At 49.7% G+C, this 25,139-nt stretch overlaps 1 protein-coding gene and 1 long non-coding RNA gene across 7 annotated transcripts in view; both read right to left on the bottom strand.

Annotated features, from left to right (window-relative positions):
- The window catches only part of ZFHX3 (zinc finger homeobox 3), a 288,156-nt gene that overhangs the window by 44,883 nt on the left and 218,134 nt on the right, over nucleotides 1-25,139 (bottom strand). For all 6 annotated transcript variants that reach the window (XM_044932121.2, XM_044932123.2, XM_044932120.2 and 3 more), the window contains one exon: nucleotides 2,877-2,984. In XM_044932121.2, the coding sequence (XP_044788056.2) occupies nucleotides 2,877-2,984 (108 nt within the window). The remainder of the gene's footprint in view (nucleotides 1-2,876; nucleotides 2,985-25,139) is intronic.
- On the bottom strand, nucleotides 16,274-24,508 carry LOC123330437. Its single transcript, XR_006546381.2, has 2 exons — nucleotides 17,462-24,508; nucleotides 16,274-16,787 (listed from the first exon to the last, which is right to left on the bottom strand). It is a non-coding gene; the product is annotated as an uncharacterized LOC123330437 (long non-coding RNA).

The following is a 25,139-nucleotide window of genomic DNA, read 5'->3' as shown; positions in this document are numbered from 1 at the left end:
CAAACCCTTGAATTACATAATCAATAGCTGAGAAAATGCCAATTATCCAGGCCCATTTCAAATATGACTCATCTGCATCCTGAGCAGCCACTAATCTACAGGACAAATTGTGAAATCGCTACTTGTTTATTTGCTGGGAGGAAGCACTCCCCATCCCATTTAATCAGAGAGGAACAGCTCAATTTAGGGAGTAAATGGAACAGACAGACATTTTTTATAAAATACTAAGGATCCCAAAGAAAGCTCAGGAGAGGCTGCTGGCACCTGTATTGATTCCAAGATCAAATTGGCCCAAAGCACCTTAAAAAGCCTGTCATTACACACGCAAACAACAGAGACAGTATTATGCTTCAGGTCAAGAAAGAATCGTTTGCAGGAGTCACGGAAGAATTTTCCCTTCTTTCTTTACTTCGGTGCAACTGGCAACATGTGTCTCTGACTTATTCATTCTCTCTCTGCCTTAGAGATAAAGATTAAGTATGGCCTGTTGCTTGAATGACTGAATGAGAAAGCAGAGTCTTATTACAGACAGTGGCACTTTTCAGTGCTCATTTCAAGTCTTCATATAGTCTCGTGACCGCCCGGCACTGTCCACCAGTGCTGTGAAGACATATTCCTACTGAATTACAAACACTATGCTGTTTGTTGCTGTTCAGTTGCTAGGTCGTGTCTGATTCTTTGCGACCCCACGAACCGCAGCATGCCAGGCTTCCCCGTCCTTCACCATCTCCTGGAGTTTGTGCAAACGCAGGTCCATTGAGTTGCTGATGCCATCCAACCATCTCATCCTCTGTCTCCTCCTGCCACCAATCACTCTGAATGAGATTTAATGGAACTGCCCTCAACAAAGGTTACCCTAACCTGGTCTAAGGATCAGAGGAGCACATACCAAGTGCCTTCCTGGCACACAGTAGGAGCTTTGCAAATGGTTCTGTTGTTCTCTCAGGGTCCTTTGCTCACAGAATGCAGGAAGCACACACCGCCTGCCATAAGCACAAGCCCACTGAATCCTATGTCACTTCCCCCAGGTTCTCAAAACAACTGCCTGGCAACAGTTCTACATTCAAATGGGAGGATCCAAGAGAAAATGCCGCTAGGTTTCCTCATCTTATTTAACTAAACTACAAATGAAACCAAAAAAACCCCTCCTGATACTGAGTTACTGTATGCCAGGCACTGTTCCAAGCTTCCCAGATTCAAGTAACCCTCAGAGCAATGCTATGGAAATAGGGGGTTTTCTTAATGCCCATCTCACAGGAGAAAACTGAAGTGCAGAACGGTGCCTGGAGCAAGGTCACTGAGCCAGAATATCCCAGGGGCGGGATTAGAGACCAGGCACCCAAATCGTGAAAACAAAGGACGGACCGGCCTGGACTGCAACTCAGACTTCAGACTGTGTCGGCAAAATCCCCCTAACCCAGCTCACTTCCTCCGGGCAGATGTGTGTCGGCCAAGTCTGTGTAGACCTCATCTGAACATTACAGCAGAGTCTGCGATCCTGATCCCTGGGAGGCACACAGGACAACCCTCCCCGCATGCTCAGGGCCTCCGAGTGTGGATGCCCATGCCCTAGTCCCTGGTCCTACCTTCCAGACCATCCTAGGGGGCTCGCCCTGGCCGGCTTTAGCTCGAGCACAGGCCTCTGGACACCACAGCGCCCAGTGCAAAGGGGGATGATGTGCAGCATGGAAGGGAAAACCCGCCCAGGAAACAGGACAGTGACACATCCCTCTCGATACCTAGATGCTGTCACACTCAAATTTCTCTTTTCTAGGCTGAACAGCCCCGATTCCTTCAGCCTCTTCTCAGGCAGTATTGCTCAGCTTTCAGTCATTTTCATTGCTCTCCCCTGGCCTCCCTCCAAGATTCTGTATCTTGTTTAAATAGTAAAGGCCAACACTGAACGTGATTTAAGAACAGTCATGCCTGGAAAAGTAACAAAGGCCCAACCAATACGGACTCCAGAAGGCAAATATTTTCTCAAAAGAAAAAAAATCGAAGTATTACAATATTAATAATGGAAGGCAATAAGAACCAGGTTGACCAAATACAATGATTTCTGTGGCTTGTCACATCACATCCTCTAATTACAGTGGTGTTTCTGGGGGGAGACGTCTCTGGCCTGATAAGTCTTCTCAGAAACCATCTGCTCCCCCTCAAAAAAGAACCAAGATTTTCCTCTAAGTCTCATCAAGTCTCTCCCTCGATACAGAAACCCTATCATCCTGAGAAGGCCACTCCCCACTTCTCTCAACACCACCTTTTCCAAAAACAGCACTTCCTTTCCTAACTTCTTCCATTTCCTCTGCTTTTGCTTAGACGTCCCCCTGCCTCACCGCTTCATCTGCCTCCCCTTTGGGCCAAGGCAGGATACCAGGGATACAAAGAGGCTGCCTGGGACCCCAAATGCAGGATGAAGCCCACCCTCCACACTGCTGACTTCTTAGAGACTTGGGGGTGACCCTGATCAAGTTCCACGTGGCAAGTCCCTCCACTGGGTTCATGAGCAGTGGGGCAGGGCCCCGGACCTTCCATGGAGGAAGAATCACACCAAGGGCAAAAACGACAGGGAGGAGGCGCGAAGGAAACGTGACCCCAAAACACAGCAGCCCCCAGGACAGCGCCAGCCACCTGGATGCCTGCTCGATCAATAAGCTGGCTCTGGCCATTTCAAGCAACTTCTAAAATTCTTAATATAAAGTAATAGGAGAAGGAAGGTGACCACTGCAACAGAGCAAAAATACAATCCTTCTCCCACCCGCAGAGAACCAGCCGAGCTGTTCCGAGCGGACCAAGGCTGCGCCTGCCCCCTGGCCTGTTTGCCGCCCTCCTCCAGGAGAGGAACATGGGGGCTGGAGGGCAGCCACACACGCTACCTGTCCACTTGCTCTGGTCCTTCTCGCCTCCACTCTCCTGGTCTTTAGCAAGCTCCTCGGGATCAGCAGCCGCTTCACTGGGCCCTTCAACATCTTCAATGGCTTCTTCTGCAAGAGAAGAAAATGAAAACGTCAAGGACTAAAAGTAGACAGAAGATGGAGGACTCTTGGCTGCTACTCCAAAGAAGTACCCGCCACGAAACGCAGGCAGCCAACGACTGTCCCCCAGCCACACGGTGAGCCCCGAGAGGCCGGCCACACTAGGGATGCACGGGCTGGGGCGGTGGTGGGAACTTTCCTTCCTGCCCACTGGCAGGAGACTGCAGCTTGGTCTAGACGTGTAGACACTCGGTATTCTGAGATGGATTCCAAATACCTCGTTTGAGCTTTTCTTATTGAAAAGCCAATCCTGTTGAGGAAATAACTCCAACTGAGTTCTGAAATCACATGCAAGTCTTTAACACTTGCAGATGCAAGAAGTGCCACAGGCTTGCTTCTTGCCTAGCTCTGACCACACTGAGAACTGGCATTGAACTAGACCTCGCATAAGGCTTCACGGTGCCTGAGCACCTGCCAGATTGTGGTGGGTGTTTTTTTTTTTTTTTTACAGTCATTCATATTCTGAAGAGTCACAGAATATCAGTGATATGATTTCATCAGTGTGAAGAGGTCCAGGAAACAAACATCTATGGGTTTGCCAGGCATCAGTGGTGAGAAGCTAGATCTGTAGAGAAAGGGAAACAATTCCTTATCCAAATCATACACTCCCCGTTTGAAGTCATTCCATTCTCTACCCGCCACTGGCTTAAAACAAACCAAGGAAAGTCTCTCCAGCTCAACACACACTACTTTAGTGAAGGAAAAAGAATGGTCGTTTCCAACATGAGGTTAATCACAAAGTAAAATGCCACTCGCTTGCCGCAGTGGGACGAAGAGGGTAAAACAGTCTGGATGTTGAGGGAAAGGAAGTGGGGCATCGCTCACTTGTTCTCCTGGACCTATGGACCATTATTTAAAACATTCAATAAGAACAGGCTAAACGAATGAATAAGGCGAGCAAACCAAAGCAGGTTGATGATGAAATCGTTAGACTTTGAAGAGCACAGCTTCCTGGGTGTGGAGACACTGAAGCCCACGTCTGTCACCCAAAGCCATTGCCAGACGAGATCCATGGGACTAAGGCTGTTGGCCCACGGACCTGGGGTTATTCTGACACCACGCTGGGTCTCTCTAGCCCCAACTCCACTTTTCAACATTTCAAGGAGTGACACTAACGACCCTCCAGAAAATAGTGTCTGAATTTCATCTCATAAAAGGGAGTAAAAAGAGTTCAAAGTAAACCGACCTCAGAGGATTTATGAAACACTTGAGGAAGAAAGTATCTGTTTAGAGCCAGATTTTCCCAACTCTTCCCAACAAGACAATGAAAGACCAAGAGCTGGAAGATGGAACTAGAGGTCGGGGAACATTTCTTCATTACCGCCGAGAGGGCATGTAAGAGTCAGTCACGGGGAACACGCATGAGAGGAGATACTGCTTGTTTTCCTCTTCTACTAAGAGGCTTCCGCAAATAATTTCTATGTCGCCTTTCTGTCTCACTGCACAGTCAAGTTAACATCAAGTCTTCCCACGCCCACCCCTAGTTCAAACAAAGAAAAAGCATGCAACCATGGTTTGAAGTCAGTCAGACATACAGCACCATATTAACACGCTACAGCCTTTAGTGGAGGAAAAAAATACAAAGTGTTAGCTGAGCAATAATAAACAAGTTACACAGCATGCTATAGGTTATGCCATCTTAATTCAGGCCAAATAGTCAATGCATACTTTTGGCTTTTGATTAAATTGTTTAGCACTATAATTATAAAATCCATCTCTGAAAGGTGATACCAGCATTCAATGGATCAGAATTAAGTTGGGTCTACCCAAAGTAGCTAGGTCTCTTAAAATATACTCATTTGCCCAAATACATCCTGTGATACAAAATCCCTACAAGTGCCCATACGTTCATCAAATGCGATTATGCAGAGATGGCCCCTCCTCTCTGGGGCACACACACCACCCCAGGTGGAGCGAGTCTGACACCTACACACACGGGACACCCTGATGTGATGAGCAGTGTCGGGAGGTGCTGCTCTGCAGAGGTGGGAAGGAATTTAGCCACTGAGAGGCCGGCTCCAAGGCCAGCACCTCTCTCGGTGTACTATGTGGGCTGAGCCATCCAAGCAGAGAGTTAAGAACTCACGGTCACTCTGGCACTGACCCCAGCTCTTTGAACCTTTTCAGACAAATCCATCCAGAGACAGACTGAAGAATGAGCACGTCATTCACTCAACAAGCAAGGAACCCACATGGTGCTTTGTGGCTGTCCCAGGCCCTGGGTCTATGAGCCTGCCTGGTCCTCTGCTTTCTTCCCTCCCTGCCCTGCCAAGGGTGGGAAAGTGACGGTGACCAAGCTCCAGTGAGAGGGTGAATGACCAAGGTTGGCTCAGGAATTTCTTTTGCATCTCTTTTTCTTCTTAAAGATTTAAAAATCAAGTCCTCTTCTCTTGAAAGGGATTCCCTAGTGGCTCAGATGGTAAAGAACCTGCCTGCAATGCAGGAGACTTGGGTTCAATCCCTGGGTCAGGAAGATCCCCTGGAGAAGGAAATGGCAACCCACTCCAGTATTCGTGCCTGGAAAATCCCACAGACAGAGGAGCCTAGCAGTCCATGGGGTCGCAAAGAGTCAGACACGACTGAGTGACTTCACTTTCACTTTCCTCTTCTGAGTTTTTAGATTTAATATTATAATTTCTGATATATTAAACACCCCAAATCTGTTGCATACTTTGTGGAAGAAGAAATGATTAAGAAACTCTGGGACAAGCCAGCTTACTTTATGGGCACATCAGTGTCCTCACCCCCAGCTAGAAAACCAGGTCCCATTCAGCCCGGTAGGCGCTTCCCTGTAGTTCCGCATGTGACCTACAGGTGTCGCCCTCTGCAAGGCGAGCCCTGGAAGGGCAGCTAGCTGCAGGAGGCAGACACTGTCTGGGCCGCCTAACCTGAGCATGTGGAAATAATATATGTCTTCAAGTGAACTGTCTGGTCCTGGGGAAATAAAATAGGACATTCATAAGCAGTTACACCATCTGTCTTTATACCATCATCATCAACAGCAAGAGGAAAAATAGCTCTTTAAAATGGATGAAAGCCCAGGCTGACAGTAACCAGAAAACTGTGAGCTCTGAATACCAATAAAGGTAGAGATATGATTAAAAAACAGAGATGTAAACTATGAATTCATCTGGATAGCTCGGCCCCACAGTGCTGTGCAGACAGGGTCTGTTTTGTTGGTCCCAAAAGTCCCCAACATTGTCACTAAGACCGGGCCTTGAGCACCCACGGGCAGGGCCTGGGGCTCTGTGCACTGGGAGCGCGTGGGGCCAGGGGCAGGATGGCGTCCAGCTCTGAGTCCCTGGGGCTGGCCGGGTAGCCCACGCTCCCTTTAGGAATGTGTATTTGATACCCACATGCTCACAGAGCACAGAGCAGAGGGGACGTGTTCACGGAACGCATTTCTCCCCCACAGTTAAGTCAGTGGCAACTGGCCGGGGTCATTACAGAAGTTGTTTCCCCCCCCCCCCCATAATGTCAGCTACTGACAGATGGTGGGAAGTGAAGACCTGATGGACGACGATCCGGTTTTATCTGGGAAATTCTGTCTTTCCCTCAGAAGACAAAGTTACTTTTCTTCCCCAAGAAACACAACAGCCACTGTGCCATTTTTAAGGCTCAAAAAAAAAAAAGACAAATCAAAACCATCTTCTCCCCAAAGAGTTGAACGCTATTTCAGAACCTAACCGGAACACACCAGGAATGCTTTCTCAGGGGCACAGCCAGCGCCTGGGTGAGGAGGTCATCTCTGCACCCCATGCCTGGCCTGTTCCAGCCAGAGCAGCAGGCCCCACGCGTTTCAGACAGATGAGATGGTCTACTGCTCACAAGACTCCAGAGGTCGTGCCTCCAAACCCCTTGCAGACGCCCACCCTCATGGATACAGTCCACAGCAGCCCTAAGACCAGAGCACCCCTCCTGTTTGGGTGTATTTTCATGTTGAAGGGTTCAGGGAAACAGAAGCAAATCTCCAATAATGGTGAGGTCCTCTGGTGTCCCTTCCGTCTTCAGTTTCCACGTAGAACACTGGCTGAAGGCCTTTCAAAAACCTATTTCCATCACTACCTCTTTGTACAACTGCTTCTCCCAGACAGCACTCACTCATGTCTGCTGGTTAAGGTCTGAGCCCTCAGGTATGAGGGTTTCAGCAAATGTGGTTGTTTGCTCGCTCAGTCGTGTCCGACTCTTTGCGACCCCATGGACTGCAGCCTGCCAGGCTCCTCTGTCCATGGGATTTTTCAGGCAAGAACACTGAAGTGAGTTGCCATTTCCTTCTCCAAGAGATCTTTCCAACACAGGGATTGAACCCTGGTCGCCTGCCTTACAGGCAGATTCTTTACCACTGAGCCATCAGGGAAGCCCCATTTCAGCAGATGATACATTCTAAAAGGGAAGGGTTCCCAGGGCAGCATAGATTTGGGAGGTGGGGGGAGGTGATGATACCACAGCTCCAGAAAATGTCCCTTCAATTAAGGTGGCTTTCTTGCCACAAATGCACACTGTTCTCTCAACACACCTTACACTCATCATGTTGGTAAACATGACTGTACGATTTCCCGATTTGTGGTAACATCTGCTTCTGAAGGAGGTGCGTGTGCCGACTAGCAACCCCATGTGAATTCGCAACGATTTTATGAACCACTTGGAAACTGGTTTGTGGAAGGAGCATGAGGCTGAAGCAAAAACAGAGGTGGCATCAGCACGAAGTCAGCACCTGCCACCATGCGCTGAGCGTGTCACCAAGATACACCCTTTGCTGAAAAAGGACACCGTTCACCAAATAACTAGGGCCAAGGGGAGTACTTTACAAATCACAGGCTTGAAGGAAGGGGAGTCCATCAACACCTGAGACTAGTCCTAACTGTTCCTGATTCTTTAACAGGATAATGTGGGCTCAGTCAAAGTGAAAGTCACTCAGTCGTGTCTGACTCTTTGCAACCCTATGGACGATACAGTCCATGGCATTCTCCAGGCCAGAATACTCGAGTGGATAGTCTTTCCCTTCTCCAGGGGGATCTTCCCAACCCAGGGATCTAACCCAGGCAGGTGGATTCTTTACCAGCTGAGCCACAAGGGAAGTCCAAGAATACTGGAGTGGGTAGCCTATCCCTTCTCCAGTGGATCTTCCCAACCCAGGAATCAAACCGGGGTCTCCTGCATTGCAAATGGATTCTTTACCAACTGAGCTATCAGGGAAGACTAAGTCAAACCTTCCTCCAAACCTGACAAAGCCCTGCCATGGGGCCTTGATGATAGGAATTTGGAAATTCTCCTAAGAACCAGGGTGCTGTTCCCAGAACTCAGGCGATCACATTACTTAAAGAATACAGATACACTGAAGAATGAAATCATTCTTCCCTTTTTCTTTGGGGGGAGCTACGTTTGAGGGTGGGGGTGAACTAAAGTGCGTTTGCCTGTCGGCAGGCTCAAGAGCTGAGAAACATTAGCTGTCATGAACCACAATCAAATCAGGTTTGAAATATTTAGCAGTGGCTTGGAAAACGCGGCAGTGCAGCTCTGACAGGCGAGATGCGCAGACACCCACTTTCCATTATAATGGAAATATCAGGCCTGTTCTGAATATGTATAACCCAGAAAAATGTATTGATTTTTCATTCGGCATTAAAAAAAATGAAATAGCCTGCAGCTGTCAAAAGCCTTTTGTTAAAAGCTCGTCTTTCCTGGAATGAGGGTTACCAGAAACAAGTTTTAATTGTATATTGGACCTCTTCTTTGAAAAACAAAATAACCAATCTGCTTACTTTGAAGATAGGGTTCAAGCTTTTCCTTTCCCCATTTTCAACCTAATTAACCAAGGACAAGCGCTGAAGCGGACGGGAAAGGCCCGGCACGCTCTGACCAGCAGGATGGACGCGGAGGGTGGCGGCCACTTGTGCTGGAGCCTCCATGGTGGGTGGCTAGGGGATCCCATCACCGTGTCTTGTCCCCTTGTACCTGTAACTACAGACTCACCCCACAGGACACCTTGGCCGACCCCTGTCCTCTTGTAGGACCAAATGGAACAACTGGAGAATGAGGGCCAAACAGTCCAGCTTGCCCAACCCTCTCGGCCCCTTGTGCTTCCACAGGAAACCTCTGACAGCTGGACATATTCTACAAAAGTATGCACGCTTTATTTTGCAGACAAGAGGTCAAATCAAATCCTACAATATGAAAGATGATGGCTAAGGTCTAGACCACTTATTTTGAATAATATCCAGTGCATTAAAATTCTGCTGCAAGAATAACCTGTAACAGGATGTGACCTGCAATGCTGATGGATGGATGCTTCTGCTGCCCCCAGCTCGTCACCCTCTCTAGGCCGCGGAGGGAGAGGTGGCCGCACTCACTGGGGCAGGTGGCTAACTGAGCCAGTCTCCCTCTTGACACTTCGGCAAGTGCGATCCCATTGAACAGTAACCTCAGGTCCTACAGTAGGTGACACTCCATGTGCCCTGGGCTACACCTCAAATGCACAGTGACTCCCAGACTCAGGATGCAATATTCTACTCCACAACATCCCCAAACACACTTTTTCAAATGTTGATGCTGTGGTTTTACTCCATGGGGTCTTTCTAGCCCTGATGACATGGTTGGAAACTGCCTGAGAGGTAGTTCAAACAATTAGGTCTTCTGAGTGACAATACCACACCCCAGGAAATTTCCCTTAAATCAGGTTGTTTTCTGCCTACCACAATGCAAACTGTTCTTCTAACACCCCAGTCCTTAGACCTAGCATTGTGGTGGAGGTGACCGCACGTTCTCACTCTGCCCACTAAAGACGGAACTTCCACACCTCCCTGGAGGTCCTCTGTGGGTAATCCATCTGAATATTATTTTTAATTGTTGGCAAACTTTGGCCATTCTGTTTCCTACATCTTAACAGGGTAGAGATTACTTGAGGAAGAAGTCAAATTGCAAGATGAAGGGTCCACGGTCTAAATCAAAGCTGGTGAATGAAACACTCTGAGCAACTGTGACAGTCCAGGTGGGAATCCTTACAGGGGTGAAGGATGAGAGTAGGAAGAGCAGGCGGGGGCCCCAAGGCTGGCGTGCTGCTTTATGCATCCGGGACCTGGAATGTTTTCCCACCTTCTCAGGGTATGTTGCCATTTCTTTTCCAGAGACAGGAGAATCCAGGGCGCTAACAGAGACGAAGGTGTTTGGTGAAAAGTACGTTCTCAGAGCAGATGCCAAGCACTCAGACTTCCTGCACCCCAGCCTGCCCAAGTCTGGAGCACACAGCATGGGACAGCTGTGGGGGGGGTGTTGTCTTCCCCTCGAGGTCACCCTTGTCCTTAGCATTTCCCATTCTCCCCCGCCATCTAAGCTCTCTGCCGGCCAGGCCATCTTGCTGAAGACCCTTCTCCACCCGCTGGAGTGAAGGGTCGCCAGTCAGCCACAGGTATCTTCCCACCCCAAGGAGCTTTAAAAAAAAAAAAAAAAAGTGACCGAAGTGCTAACTAGCTGTTTTAAATGCAACTGCCCTCTGGAAGATGATGTTTATAAAAACAAGTTCCGGTCCTCTGAGAGATAAGAGGATGTGAGGAGGAGAGGAACAGAGGACATGGAGAAGATCAGACCCACTCCAGCCCTCCACTGACATATTCTTTTCCTTTCAGTGATCATTTTTCCACAAGAATTTTTTTTCATTGCTGGGTTCATTCACCAAGTATATTGGGGGCCGCCGGGCCCAGAGTCTCTGGACCAAGCCTGCGAGGCGGTGGAGGCCCAGCAACCTCAACACGGGCCCGGGAGAGGCTCTGCAGGAAAATCCACTAAACTCAGGCACACTAGTGGCGAGGAAGCAAGCGGCCCCCTCAGCCAGGCCCCTCTCTCCCGCCCCTGCCCCACCACCCCTGGCTTTGGCACCAGGCTGCAAGAGTCAACACTGAAGGCAATGCCGGGTATTATTAAAATGACTAATTGGAGAATAGAGACCATTTATGCTTTTGTATATTTGAAGATCTTGCCACTGTTTATAGAAACAAGAAAAATGGGGCTTGGGCAGCCTGAGGGAGCCTGGGAAGCTGCAGCCTGCGTGCACAGCCCCTGCCGGAGAAGGTGAGGCCCCAAAGACTCGCCTGGGGGAGCCCTGTGCCCACGTGCTTCACCTCCAATGTGAGTGTGGACAAGAAGGGGCCATAGCCCCTGCTGGAGAGGGTGAGGCCCCGAAGGCTCGCCTGGGGGAGCCCCGCGCTAGCGTACTTCATGTCCATCGTAAGCGTGTATACGAGGCGGCATCTCCTGGGCCATCTGGAGCACACCGCTCGCCCTGGGCTGCGCACATAGCACCGTCACCCGCCAGGGTCCTACCAGCTTCCCACTTCCGGGCCAGGCCATTCGGTCATTTGAACGGTTTGTCAAAACCTCGCTGGAATTAAGGGGGTGGGTGGGGGTCACGAGAGGAGAAAAAGGGAGGAAACGCCTAGAGCCGGGATTGCAACCGGCTCCATTTATCTGTGTTCTCAGCCAAAGCACCTGGGCTGCCCCCTGCGGAAACGCAGAAAGGATGAAAGCCGCGTGCGGTGACAAAGCACGCCGGAACGAACGTGTCACTGACTCGCCTGGTGGCTGTTCCCAGGAAGGTTTTTTTGTTTTTTTTTTTTTTTTCTTTTTAAATACTGAAAGATGTGCATTCCGGGTTTTAAAATACCAAACCCGGCCCTGACTTGGTTGGGGAACCCGCGCTAAACCAGAAACCCAGCTCCATGCCGGAAGTCTGAGGAACACCGGGTTCAGGGGGATTAATCCCCTTGGGTTTCTACGGAGCCCTGGCTGCTGCTGCGACTTCCACACATGAAATGTAAAAAAGGCAAACTCCCCGAGCATGTTTGTAGCGGAGCGTGATGTGATTGTGTTGTCATTTATGGGAAATAATCGCAAGCCCATCTCTCCCCTTCCCTCCCCCCCACCATTTTCCAGTCCAAATAACCATGAAAAATTACACTTCAATGTCAGGGCGACGACAAAGGAGGCGCGCTCTCTGGGAGCTCAGCGCATTTGCAGGGGTTTTTCCTTTCGATGGACAAAAACTACCTTCAATTGTACTTCGTTTAAAACGTGATCTAACAAATGCATTTTGACAAGGCTTTTTCTCTTTCTCTCCCTTCTTTCAAACAGTATTTTGCACAGTTTAACCTCGCACCAAACTGGAATGTTCTGGAAAGAAGGGGGCAAGGAAAATAGAAAGGTCCTTGAAACCAAGAAGGGTGGTTTTCCCCTCCTTCCATTAAAAACAAAGTCATGGAGAAGAATAATGATTCTAACTCAGTGGACTACTACTGAGAAAGAGGGTGGAGAGTAAACGGCCCCTTCTTATGGGCAGAATCTTTGATAGGCAAAGGTGAGAAAAGCCAGGGTGAGCAGGAGGGGAGGAGGGTCTTGATGGAGGAAAAAAGCCCCCCCTCCCCAAGCACATTCTTCGGAATAAACCATTTTGTGGATTTGAAAGCATCCTCTGAGGGTGTGGATGTAAGTCAGAAGTGGGGGTGGGGCGGGGGGGTCATGACCACGAGGCTGAGGAAGGGAAGCTCTCAGGTGGAGTACTGCTTCCCCCTCCCCCATGGAAAGGGACGTTTTTCAACCCAACTGATCTGCCTGAAAGCTTTTTAGCATTCCAGGTGTGAGGCCTGAGCAGTCCCTTCAAGCATCTGTCTTTCAATAACACCCTGTTTGAAATAAACACTGCCAGGCTCCCATGGTTGGAGGGTGAAGACAAGATAGATAAACACACATGAGTGATAGAAAGCATGTAAATAAAAAAAAAATTAACAGTTTCCATTAAAGAAGGCTGGTATCACCTGAGTCAAAACTGACTAGGCTTGTCAGAGAGAGATCTTATGTTTAATGTAAAAAAAATATGTATATACATATATATGATGTGCTTCCTAATTTATTTTTACATGAAAAGAATGTTGGAATTACATAGATTAAAAAAAAAATCAAGGCAGGCCTATAAATGTACTTAAGTATCCATATACAAATGAAGGTGTATGGGAAATGAACAGGATGTACCAGAGTGATATTAGATGATGCTGATTAGAACCTAATGGGTGTAAGTGAACCTTGTGGGAGGGCTCTCGTGACGGGAATGCCGTTGCTGATGGACGCAATCTATACGGGAATGAAGGAAGCGGGTGGGGGGTGACCATGCAGACCTGAGGCGTTACAGCGCGGGGAAGACAGAATTGGACAACGCTGAAGGCAAAGAGGGAATACCGGGGGCCTGGACATGCGAAAAAGCAAACCAAAAGCAACACAGGTGAACATTTTGTTTCTGGGCACCAAAACAAATAGCAGTCGACTGCAAAAGATGAAACCATGACGCCAGGGGCTGGAGTCACATGACACACAAATGAAGGACTTGAGCTTCCAGCCCCTTTGTGGCTTTACTCTGATGTCCATGCCGTCCAAAGGGGCTCCAGCCTATTAAGGAAAGAGCTGTGCCCTGTGAAGCACAGGGTGCACACAGAAATATTAGTCTCCGCTTGTCTGTGGAGGGCGGTGTGAGGGGCTGATTGTCAATGAGCTTCATTTTGCATGATCATAAGCCACTTATATGCACAGCTGGGAAAACCAGCTGATTCATAAAAACAAAGCACAAACAAAGGCTTACACTTTCCAAACCAAATCTGGGAAACAGACATCGGGCCAACTTCAGACAATGCTGTGTCCAGAAAAGCACTGGCTTGCCCTGCCCTCTTTTGGCCAGACCCAAGCCGCGCAAAGGTCGCTGCATGTGTGATGGCCTGGCATGTCCCAGAATGCAGCCCTAAACACACACGTGAAGCCGGCGGTGGCTCACGACAGCTTCACCCCTCCTTTCACGCTGGGGGTCCCCGGGTGCCTACCGCAGGCTCACGGCCTGGGGCAAGCGGTGAAGAGCCTGTCTCTGTTGTGAGCACTTACAGTCACACTCGAGATATCGAGGGGTGCGCCTCCATGTGGAGAGTCCAAAACTGGGCCGGCCCCCCAAAACTATCAAGCCCCCAAACACGCTTCAGTCTGAGACAACTGGGTGACAGAAGCAACGGGTTTGAGTCGACATCTCCTAGGAAACTGCAAACAAAGTGAAGCGGGAAGTCGAGGTGAAGGGAAAACCCAGAGATTTATGTTCAAGAGCTTTCCTGCATCAACGGGAGAAAAAGCAGATGGAACTGCTAAATTGTGGTCATTTTTTTTTTTTTAAAGCTTGATATTTTATTATGCCAGCATAACGTTTATGACGAAACTTGACAAAGGCATTACGGGGAAAAATTGCAGACAAATCTAACTCATGAACATACAAGCAAAATTCGTAAACACTGTATTGGCCAGCCACACTAGGAGTAATACATGGATTAATACATCATCATGCATTTTTGACGTGCACCTTGTACAGTTCTTTTGTGTCCAAAGGGAAAAAGAAAATCCTCGGATCTTCTTCCTCCTTTTGAGAAACTTCCAAAGGTATGCCAATGGCTGCATACAAAGACTCTGTATTTTAAAAATCTGGATCCTATACAATGAAATGGTCCTTTTCTAGGGTTTGACAACACTCCTCACCACACACACACACACACCCCTGCCTTCTCACAGTGATTTTAGCTACAGCAACCCATCCAGGAATCTGCCAGAGGTACTAATTGTATTTTAGTCTCAGCCTTAGGACCCTGTGAGCATCTATTCCGCTTTACTTCCCGTGGGATGTTTCTTAGACTAATAACAGGCTGGTATCCTTTAAAAAGCAAGGCACCCACTACACACCCCCAAGTTTATACGGCAATATTTCTCAAGGCACAAAGACACACAGTTATGGTCATTAAGGCAAACAAAGAATTTAAATTCTAGACTCACACCATTCTCTTTAATGGTGGGGACATTTGTAAACAACTAAAACACGAATTCAAAGAGAATCAAAATGCTGCCATGACATGAGAATGTCAACAAGGATCTGGGCAGAAAGCACGATTCTGTGACAAACAGTTTCTGGGACAGTTGGGATAAAGTCTGCAGCCCACAATCACATTTTAAAGAAACAATTCTGGAGGTTTAAGTTCTTCTGTGTGTACACTGCAACTGGAGAAAGTACCAGAAGGGGAAATGCTTAAGTCAGAATCCTACCCAAACCTTCAGAAGTGGATAATTTTTTTAAGTGAATTATGGATCCTATGCAGAGCCAATAAGGAAAGGAACCCTCACCAAGAAAACAATTTTTGCTTCATTCTGTAAGTATAAAGTAGTAAAAACCAGTCAAAGGTGTGAATGAAAAGTAGTCAAAAAGCAGTGCAATAGTAAAGATTAGATGGTCCCATGATTAGGAAGAAAAATCAAATGATTCCTCACTTAGGGAGCAACATCTTTAAACACAGAGAGGAGGAAGAGTAAAGAGGAGGACTTAGTAACCAATGAGAAACGTAAAAAATAAATAACCTAGGTAACCAGTGCTCACTGCGGCACTAGGATAGCCAGGACACAGAAGCAACCTAGATGTCCATCAACAGATAAACAGATAAAGAAACTGTGGTACATATGTACAATGGAACAGTACTCAGCCATTAAAAGGAACACATTTTGTGTCAGTTCTAATGAGGTGGATGAACCTAGAGCCTATTGTACAGAGTGCAGTAATGTCAGAAAAACAAATATCATATATTAACACACATATATATGGAATCTCTAAAGTTCGTACTGATAAACCTATTTGCAGGGTAGGAATGGAGATGCAGACATAGAGAACAGACTTTTGGACACGGGGTCAGGTGAACGGAGGGAGTACTATGGAAACAAATACATGTGTACCATATGCAAAACAGACAGCCGGTGGGAATTTGCTGTATGATTCAGGGAGCGCAAACTGGTGCTCTGTGACAACCAGAGGGGTGGGATGGGAAGGGAGGCGGGAGGGAGGTTCAAGAGGGAAGCAACACATGTACACCTGCGGTGATTCATGTTGATGTATGGCAGAAACCATCACAATATTATACAGCAGTTATCCTCCAAGTAAAAATGAATGAATTTAAAAAATAACCTAGGTGAGAGCCTATCTTAAATACATATTACAGCACGAAAAAAAAAATTCTGAAAAGAGTCTATGAACTGACTCAACTACTAAAAACCTTTGGTGACAGGTTGGAAAGCACAGGAGCTGTTCTAGGAGAAGGGAAATGACTGAAAACCGGGCCTTAAAGAGAAATAAGTGGAAGAACGGAGACAAAAGCAAGAAAGACAAATGGGTCAATGGACTAAAAAATCAAGGTGTGTAAAATTTATTTCGATACCATTAAGGTGGTTAAATTAAAAAAATTTGTGTTTTAGAAATTCTAAAAGGATATAAATGTAAATGTGTAAAATATAAGATAGGTGGGGAGTCCAAACAAGAGAAGGCATAAAAGCACGAAAACGGTAAAAACAGGTTCAAGAAAGAGAAATAATGGCGTTTGCAGCAACCCAGTCATCAGAAGGACCTGCCTTTCCTTGGAGGGATCTGGAGGAGCTGCAGCACCTCAGTTCTACAAAGTAGGAGACCAGGACCTGGAGAAGGGAAGGGCTCCAAGACCACTCAGTGAAGCAGACCAAACTAGGGTCTCCAGGTGAGGCGTGGGGGCAGCAGCCACAGGGGACAAGCGGCCATGACGACCCTTGCACAGCCAGACATGAGAAGGAGTGGGCAGCGGGCTCCTTGGGAACCTTCCTCAACGAAAGCTGTGATGCTGAGGAAGATGGATTCTAACAGTGGCACCACAGCGGTTCAAGCAACTTCCAGTTGTCCTTTAAATGATGAGACAAAAGACACAGCATGGATAAAATGGTCTCCCCCTAACCAAAAGGAACCACAAACCAGCCCCTAAGAACACAAGTATCCATGTTTCTAAGCAGATAGTGCCCTGTTAACGTCTGGTCAGTGGCAACATGGTACCTAAAGGAAAACATGACGTTAAAGACCAGACGAGCCTGCCTCTGTCTCCTCCCATTCATTCATCTTCCCTCTCCTTCTCTATCTGTCCCCCCGCCATGCTCTTTCTGGAAAAGGGGGATCCCGGAAGCACTGTCCCAAAATGGCTCAGGGTGGGCGCCCGGCTAAGAGTCTCTGGCTCCAGGAGGAGGGCCAAGGGGCCACTGCGGCCCCAGATCCTTGCCAGAGAGAACTAGCAAAAGCCAAGTAATTGCTTTTTCCCCTTCCACTAATAAGCTTTTCAGCAGAGGAAGAATTCAGCTTCCTGTAGTCAACAAACCCTTTTTCCCTGCCTCTCCTCACTCCAAATAATCTAAAGTGACTGCAATTTCAGTCCTGGCTCTCCAGCATTCAGCTCCACCGGCTGAGGTCAGAGGGTGTCAAGTGAGGGCCCTCCATTTCTCTCTGCTCCGCCTTCACGCCACCCGAGCTTCTTCGTCACTGAGGCAACCAGCCACCCCAGCGCATCACCAGTCTCCGGCACACACACCGACTTCACTCAGGATTCCAGGAAATGCTTTTGAAGGCCCAGAAAACACTGGGGGAGATGAAAAAAAATCTCTTTGCTGTAAACAACTGATTAGTAATGACCAGCTTCAGATGCCCCGGTGACCTGAGCCACTAATTCCCTGGTTTTGAGAAAATGCATTACAGTAGGACTTTTTCTTTTTGTGGTGGTGGTTAAAACCACGTGGCTGGTTATGTGGTTTTTAGTTTAGTTTTATGCAAATGGCTCTAGTTCCTAAATTCTTTTCCAAGATGTGCTGTGTGTTCGTGGGCTGCTTATCTTCAAGCCTGGCCTCCTGTCGAATCGGCTGCCGGTGGAAAAGCGCCCCGCCCCCGCCTCTGCCTCATTTCCCAGATGAATGAAATGCGATTTCAATTAAGAAGGGCAGGCCCATAGCTCCCTGCTCGCTGTCTTCACGGAGATCTAAGCAGAGAGCGCAGACAGCGCTGAAGGTGAACAAACAAACGGATGAAGGGAGATGGATTGAACGAGAGAAAGGACAGGTGTGTGAACAGGCGCCCCCCCAGCCCCCGGGCAGGCCCGCGGGTGTGTGAACAGGCGCACCCCCCCCACTCCCCACCCCCCGGCAGGCTCGCGCCCCTCAGGGTGATGCAGTGACTGCGGCACAGGACGCCAGAGGCTCCAGGCAGGGGACACAGAGGCAGGGCCGCCCACTGGGCCCACAGGCAGTGCCGGGAAGGTTCTGGAAGGGAAGGAGGGCGGGGGGCGCATCCAGGGAAGAAAGTGAACACCTGCCCACCCACCCCCATACACACACGCACGCGCACACACACAGGTGGACACTCACTTCTGGCTGTAGCCAGGCCTGTGATGGGAATTTATTTCCGCCAATTATGCGCTCTTGTCCCCAGACTCAGTTCATCAGCACAGTGTGGCCGAGTCAATGAAAGGCTCCGTAATGAAGGAATCACATGCACGGGGATGGCCTGGCACCTGCCACCAGGCTGTGGGGCTGCAGCCACACCTGGTCCCGAGTCTAGTTGACGTGGGCCCTCCCGTCTCCCCTGACCCTCCACCCACCCCACCCCGTGGGCTCCCGGGCTCCACGTCAGGTCACCCCCATCCTGCCCCAGGAACCCCTGGCCAGGATGACATCTTCTGTGACATGATCACAAGGGCCCTGACTGGAAGGAGGAGGAGGAAGGGACTAGCCAAATGGGAATGATCGGCACAGCATGCCAGCTGCTTTCCTATTCTGCTGCCTGGATAAAACCCTTCACTGCAAAGAGCCTGAGCGTGGAAACCAACAACAGCCACCTCTGAAAGCTCCCATGTGCTCGTCGTTATTATCTAACAATCATCATAATGGCAGCGGGACAGTCATCGCTCAACCAAAGCAGATACAGTTACTACCCCCATTTCCCAGATGAGGAAACTGAGGCTCAGCAAGGTGGAAGACCTGGCAAAGGTCACAGAGCTGAGACTAACTGGGCTTCCCTGAAGAAGCTACACTTGTGCCATCTGCCCACCCACCGACCCACCACACATCCACAGAGCACCTGTTCTGGGCACTGGATACAGCTGTGAACAAGACCAGAGGCACTGCGAACACATGAGGTACTCATGTGAAAATCAGAACAAAGCCGCCCCCCCGGTACCCCTCCCTCTGGGCAGATAAGACGCTGGACTCGCTGTCTTGCTTGTTGGGTCGAATCTGTGGTGGCCTGGGTCCTCGCTCATCCCCTTCAGCAGAGCAGAGGGCTGTGCATACAGCTTGACCGCTGCCCTGAGAGGGATTCCCAGCAGAAAAGCTACCGTATTTCTATATGTGTATGTATAATATATAAGTGCAGACAGAGATAAAATCTCCTTGAGCCTTTCCCTTCCTGAGGAGTGGGGAGGAGCTGACCTTGCGGTGGGGCAATGCCACAAAGAGAAAGGGAACACTGACCATCCCTTATGCAGCAGCACGAGGGCGGGCCCGACAGCCGTACACCAGGGGTACCCACCACACCAGCGTGGGCCAGAGCACCTCCCTGCGAAGGTGAAGGAACAGCACTGGGTGAAGGGCTCAAGGCTCAGAAGGGCTGCAGCGCCAACCTGCAAATTTGACACCCACCATTTGGCATGCCCCTTCTCTGAAACTGCGTTGCCCCTCCACATCCATGAATTTCGATGCATTTTGCAAACTTAATAGCCATCTAAAGCTCTGCCACCTTGACAGGACTGCTATTATAATGCTAGCTCTTCTCAGTACTAGATGAATCTGGGGGGCTGGGGTGGGGGGTGGGAGCAGGGCTGTTGTGGAAGAAAGTCTGCTCCCCTCACCACTCCATAGGAGGTGTCTCCCCCTAGTGACCACCACCCGCACCACCACCCTCCACTGTCTTGGGGCTGGAGCCAGGTAGCCAGGTCCAGGCAGACAGCCATCACCCGTCTTTGCAGGTTGCCTTTGGCCCCGATCCTCAGACCAGCCTTCTCAAAGTACCCCGGGAGTGTGAAGAGAGAATCAGTAGTCGGGCTCTCAGGTGTTCTGAGCTTTGCTGTAAATGCTAATGGGGGATCCTCAGCACCCACAGGATACCCGTCCACACTCTGCTTCTATGGCCAGGAGACAAGAGGAGCCGGATACGGGCCAGAGGGAGAAGAGAGGAAAACAAAAGAAGCGAACAGGGGACAGGTGACGGGGGCCCACCTGGAGGAGCACCCTCCAGGCCTGCTGGGGACCCACAGGGCACCCGGGGACGGACCAGAAAGGCAAGACGTGATGCCAGAGCAGGACAAGAAGACTCGAGGCAGGGGATGGAGGTAAGTAGTGGGCGAGGAGCCCAAAGCCAGAAACTGGGAGGTGAACGGAACAGGATGCAAAATGGGGCCAAGCACATCACTGCCTAAAGTGAGCACTAACTCAGGCTTCCAGGAATGGGAAGATGGAGGAGGAGGCTGGGCGGAGAGAGCCCCCTCCTCAGGTCATTCTGTTCAAGTCTTGCGGAGAACTGTGTTTTGGGGAAGGGGCCAGAATAATGACTGGAGCCTTCACTTGGCTGCTGCCTTTTACAGTACACTTCCCAGAATAAACTGCCCCAAGACTTCATCCATCACCAAAAAAGGCAACCATAAAAACACTCGTGGCCAGCCCTTGTCTCGCACCAGCTCAGCCATCTTCCCCTCTGCTGGGGACCGGGTGGCTTGGGGCGGGGGGGCGGCCCAGGCCCCGACTAATTGCTCTGGCCAACGACGCTGTGTGGTGTGGGGCCGCTCCCCGTGCTGAGCGGTGAGGAACTTCCCGAATCATTAACCTCTCGGAGTGCATTGTACTGGGAGGCGCTCCCTCTGCAGCCTGTTCAGGGGCCCTATTGATCTGCAGCACACTCGCTGCCTTCAAAGTTGTTTATGATCAATATGCAAATTGCCCATGGCATTGATCTAGTATTAATTTTCAATTAGGGAATCCACAAGGGGTCTTGGAGGGTCAATACCTAACAATGCAGAGGAAACTCCGCTGAGGAGTATCGGCCTGATGCCGAGAAGTCCTTCCCTAAGCCTCCTCCTCAGCAGTTCCAGGCCCTCGGGGCAGTCACCTTCGCTTTGGCTCACTCGCTTCCCTCTGAAGTCAGACCCCTCTGGCCACCACCCAGGCTGCATGTGTGGCTGTTGCCCTCCCCTCCCCCGCCTCCACCCAGGGCCACAGGGACAGTCCCTGCCAGTGCGCTCCCCCAACACCCGCCCTCCTGATCGGATGCCCCCGCACGTGCCTCTACATCTCCCCACAGCAACCCGCCCCGGGACCACTCTCTCCCCCGGCTCCCCAACCACACATACCTTCTTCCTCCCTCTCTCCCTCTCCCTCGTTTCTGCTTAGTCACAGAACGTCACCTTGGCACGCTGCCACGGCTGGAGCTGGCGAGCTGCACGGTCCCCAGAAATCTCAGGCAGTCAGGCAGAGCCGCCAGGCTGCCAGGTTATGCTTGGCAAACAAGCCACTGATGTCATTTCAAAAAACCAAGGTGGGGGGGTGGGCAGGAAAAGAGGCACAGCTTCAAATCATCTGTTTTTCCTTCTTTCTTCTAGCAAAATGTTCCTTCCTAGTGAAACACGGAGGCAGGGGCTGGGGTTGGTTGGGGGGGATGTTAATTACTTCACCACTTGTCCATGGTTTTCCCAGAAGAGGCCACGGCCCGCCCTCCAGGAGCACAGGGCCCTGCGTGTGAGCCACTGACAAGGGGTGTCCCTGGGGAGTGCGTGCCCAGCTGGGACTGGAGTGACCCGGGAGTGCAGTCATTCCATTACGCCCCTAACAGCCCCTGAGAGGCTCGCGTGGGAAAGCTCTAAGACCAAAGGAGTCAGAAGAGACAAGTGTGGCCGACTCTCCGCCCAGCAGGTATGGGGACGAGGCAGGCACAGCTGCGCCCAGCCTGGGGCCCAGCAACGACCCCATCTGCCTTCTCTGCTCAGCCAAGGCTCTCAATGCTCCAGGTCTTCTTTTCTTGCTCCACTGGGAGCAAACCTCCCAGGGTCTCAGGCTCCCTCACACAGCCCATGACCCTGCCTGGAGGCCCACGTGGAACTCCACATGGAACAGGGTGTTTGCCCGGCCACTTTTGGCACTGCCACTCATGGCGCAAACCAGAACATTGGCTAGCCAGGCTAACTGGTTTATGGATAACATTAATTACCATGTTGCTCATTAATGGATGAAATCTTTATTGGTGCCATTGATCAGTGGACTTGTTAGCTGGCCTCCTAACCAATGGCGGATGTAACAAGCTCTCTTATTGGCATATCAATTAATGCAATCAATTCCTTGCCAGCAGCTGCCGTCCACTCCCTGGGCTGTTCAGAGGTAGGAGACAGAGCCATGTCAAGAGCAACCCCTCACTCAAGAGTCTCTGGTTCTCAACTGACCTCCAAGTGGTCTCTCTGCCACTTGGGGCTCAACTATCAAGGCAAAACAAAACAAAACAAAATCACACCTACCCCCGCCTCCACTTCCATTTGAAAATCACCTCTCCATGTTCTAAGGTGACAAAAGTATGGCTCTCTTAGGACACATGAGACAGAAGGACCGGTGTGAGGGGCCAGGTACTGTTTGAGCAGACAAGAGGACTGCAGGGGCCACGAGAAGCTTCTAGATGAGGCTCCGGCAGAGGTGATTAGGTCTTCAGACTGGACGCTAGACAACACGCCAGACAACGATGGGACCAGCCGATGGGTCCCAACGATGCGACCAGCCGAAAGACACAACCACCATCACGGACCCACTGCTCACCTGGGGAAGCCAGCCAAGGCCACCGATCCACAATCCCACCTGCCGACTGCACCTAACAGCATCCCCATCACTCAACACCTACAACAGATGGGCTCGGTAGGAAATCATGACCCTGACCTCATAACCCAAGCTCCAGGTATGGGAAGGACTTGTCGCCTAAGAATCATCACCCTACCATCACCCCACTCCACCCCACCACCACCAGCAAACTGACGTCCACGCCTGGCATTCTGATGTTTGCTGAAAGGCGTGCAATGGATTGTTTAGACAGCACTAATATCACTGTCAAGTCACAGCTGGGAAAAAAAATTTCCCTGGGCGGTGACATGTCTGTAGGTAGGTTATATTAGAAAAGCCTCGGGGACGGGGAGTGTGCAGTGGAACAGACCATGGGTCCAGAGCTGGAACCCCTCCGAGGAACAGTGATCACCAGGGCATTTACCGCAGAGGGGATGAGCTGCGATGCCTACGACTGTGAGAGGGTACTCCGGGAATGCCTGACCCCCAAGATGTGCTTAAATGGATTAACTGGAGTTTGCCTCAAAAGGGAGCAGCTTGAAATATTCTTGCAGATTTGTTACTAAAAGCCAAAAATAAATTAAATTAAAAAGGGGAAGCAAATCACTATTCCACTCAGCGGTGCTGGTGCTATTAATAAACTTTGCAAGCACAAACATTTAACTCGAGGAGAGAGGGTACAGGCAACCAGAAGTGGTGAAAAGCAGAAGGGGGGTGGGGGGTGGGGAAGAAAGCAGCTTTGGGTAGAGCAGTGACAGAGCCCAGGAGGCCAGTGAGGCCACGGCCGAGAGACATAATTCTCAGAGCCTGAAAGCGCGGCTCGGGGCTTCTAGCATAAACAGTAGAAATATTTCCTCTCATTTATAAATAGAAAGTGACATTTTTCCACGTGGACCATTCGTACTCCCATATTCACAGGACGGAGGCAAGCACTGAACAGACCGACGCAGAGGCCAGAGAGAGAAGGCCCTGACGGGCGACCCTCTCTGAGGATGGAGACGCACAGACAGCAGAGAGAGGAGGGCAGAGGCTGCAGAGCCAAGGCTGAGATCTCCTTCACCCGTAAAGCCACTCCTCACGTGGGACAGAAGGCTGCCTTCTACGCGGCAGCCGTCATCCAATCCAAGGGGTGGGGAGACGCCCAGACTGGAGGCCCTCCATCAGTCATTCAACACCCCCATGCCTTAGGCTGCTCCAACGATAGAGACCCAGTGTGTGTCTGAGGTAGATTGCCGTAGTGCAGCGGTGCCTGAACTGTCTCCGGGGAACCCCGGGATGCTGCAGGGGTTTGGCAAATTCTGATTCTAGTTTCATTTTAAGTTGGTTATTAAATTACTGGTTATTATTAAATGCTAATGGTTATTATTAAATGCAATAATAAAACATACTCAACTGTGACATATGCCAAAACTTAACACGTTGGAGGCCAGGGCATTAACTTGCACAGCTAAGGTAACTCGTTTTTGTGTAGGCTTCCGAGTCAAACAATGTCTGCATTTAGACTACAAGGCTAAAAGGCTGCTGAAAACTGTTACCATTTGGAACTACTCCTCCATATGAAGATGTGAAAAATAATGGAACCAAACAAAATACACAAAACAGAAGCTTCATCCAGACTATCTAACTAGCTTCCATAACTCTTAATTTTGACCAAAGGGTTGATCAGCTCTGCTTTATTATTCTTTTGATACAGAAATGCTACTAAGTCACTGCAGTCGTGTCCGACTCTTTGCGACCCCATAGACGGCAGCCCACCAGGCTCCCCCGTCCCTGGGATTCTCCAGGCAAGAACACTGGAGTGGGTTGCCATTTCCTTCTCCAATGCATGAAAGTGAAAAGTGAAAGTGAAGTTCAGTCGTGTCCGACTCTTTAGCGACCCCATGGACTGCGGCCTACCAGGCTCCTCCATCCATGGGATTTTCCAGGCAAAGTACTGGAGTGGGGTGCCATTGCCTTTACACATCTAAACTCAAATCCTAAAAGATGAGGCTGTGAAAGTGCTGCACACAATATGCCAGCAAATCTGGAAAACTCAACAGTGCCACAGGACTGGAAAAGGTCACTTTTCATTCCAATCCTAAAGCAAGGCAATGCCAAAGAATGCTCAAACTACTGCACAATTGCACTCATCTCACACACTAGCAAAGTAATGCTCAAAATTCTCCAAGCCAGGCTTTAATAGTGTGTGAATTGAGAACTTCCAGATGTTCAAGCTGGATTTAGAAAAGGCAGAGGAACCAGAGATCAAATTTCCAACATCCATTGGATCATAGAAAGAGCAAGAGAATTAAAGAAAAACATCTACTTCTGCTTCATTGACTACAGTAAAGCCTTTCACTGTGTGGATCACAACAAACTGTGGAAAATTCTTAAAGAGACGGGAATACCAGACCACCTTACCTGCCTCCTGAG

Source organism: Bubalus bubalis, chromosome 18 (genome assembly GCF_019923935.1).
Source record: "Bubalus bubalis isolate 160015118507 breed Murrah chromosome 18, NDDB_SH_1, whole genome shotgun sequence".
Taxonomy (NCBI): Eukaryota; Metazoa; Chordata; class Mammalia; order Artiodactyla; family Bovidae; genus Bubalus; species Bubalus bubalis.
The sequence above is the reverse complement of the archived record's forward strand: the minus strand, read 5'-3'. Positions and strand labels throughout refer to the sequence as shown.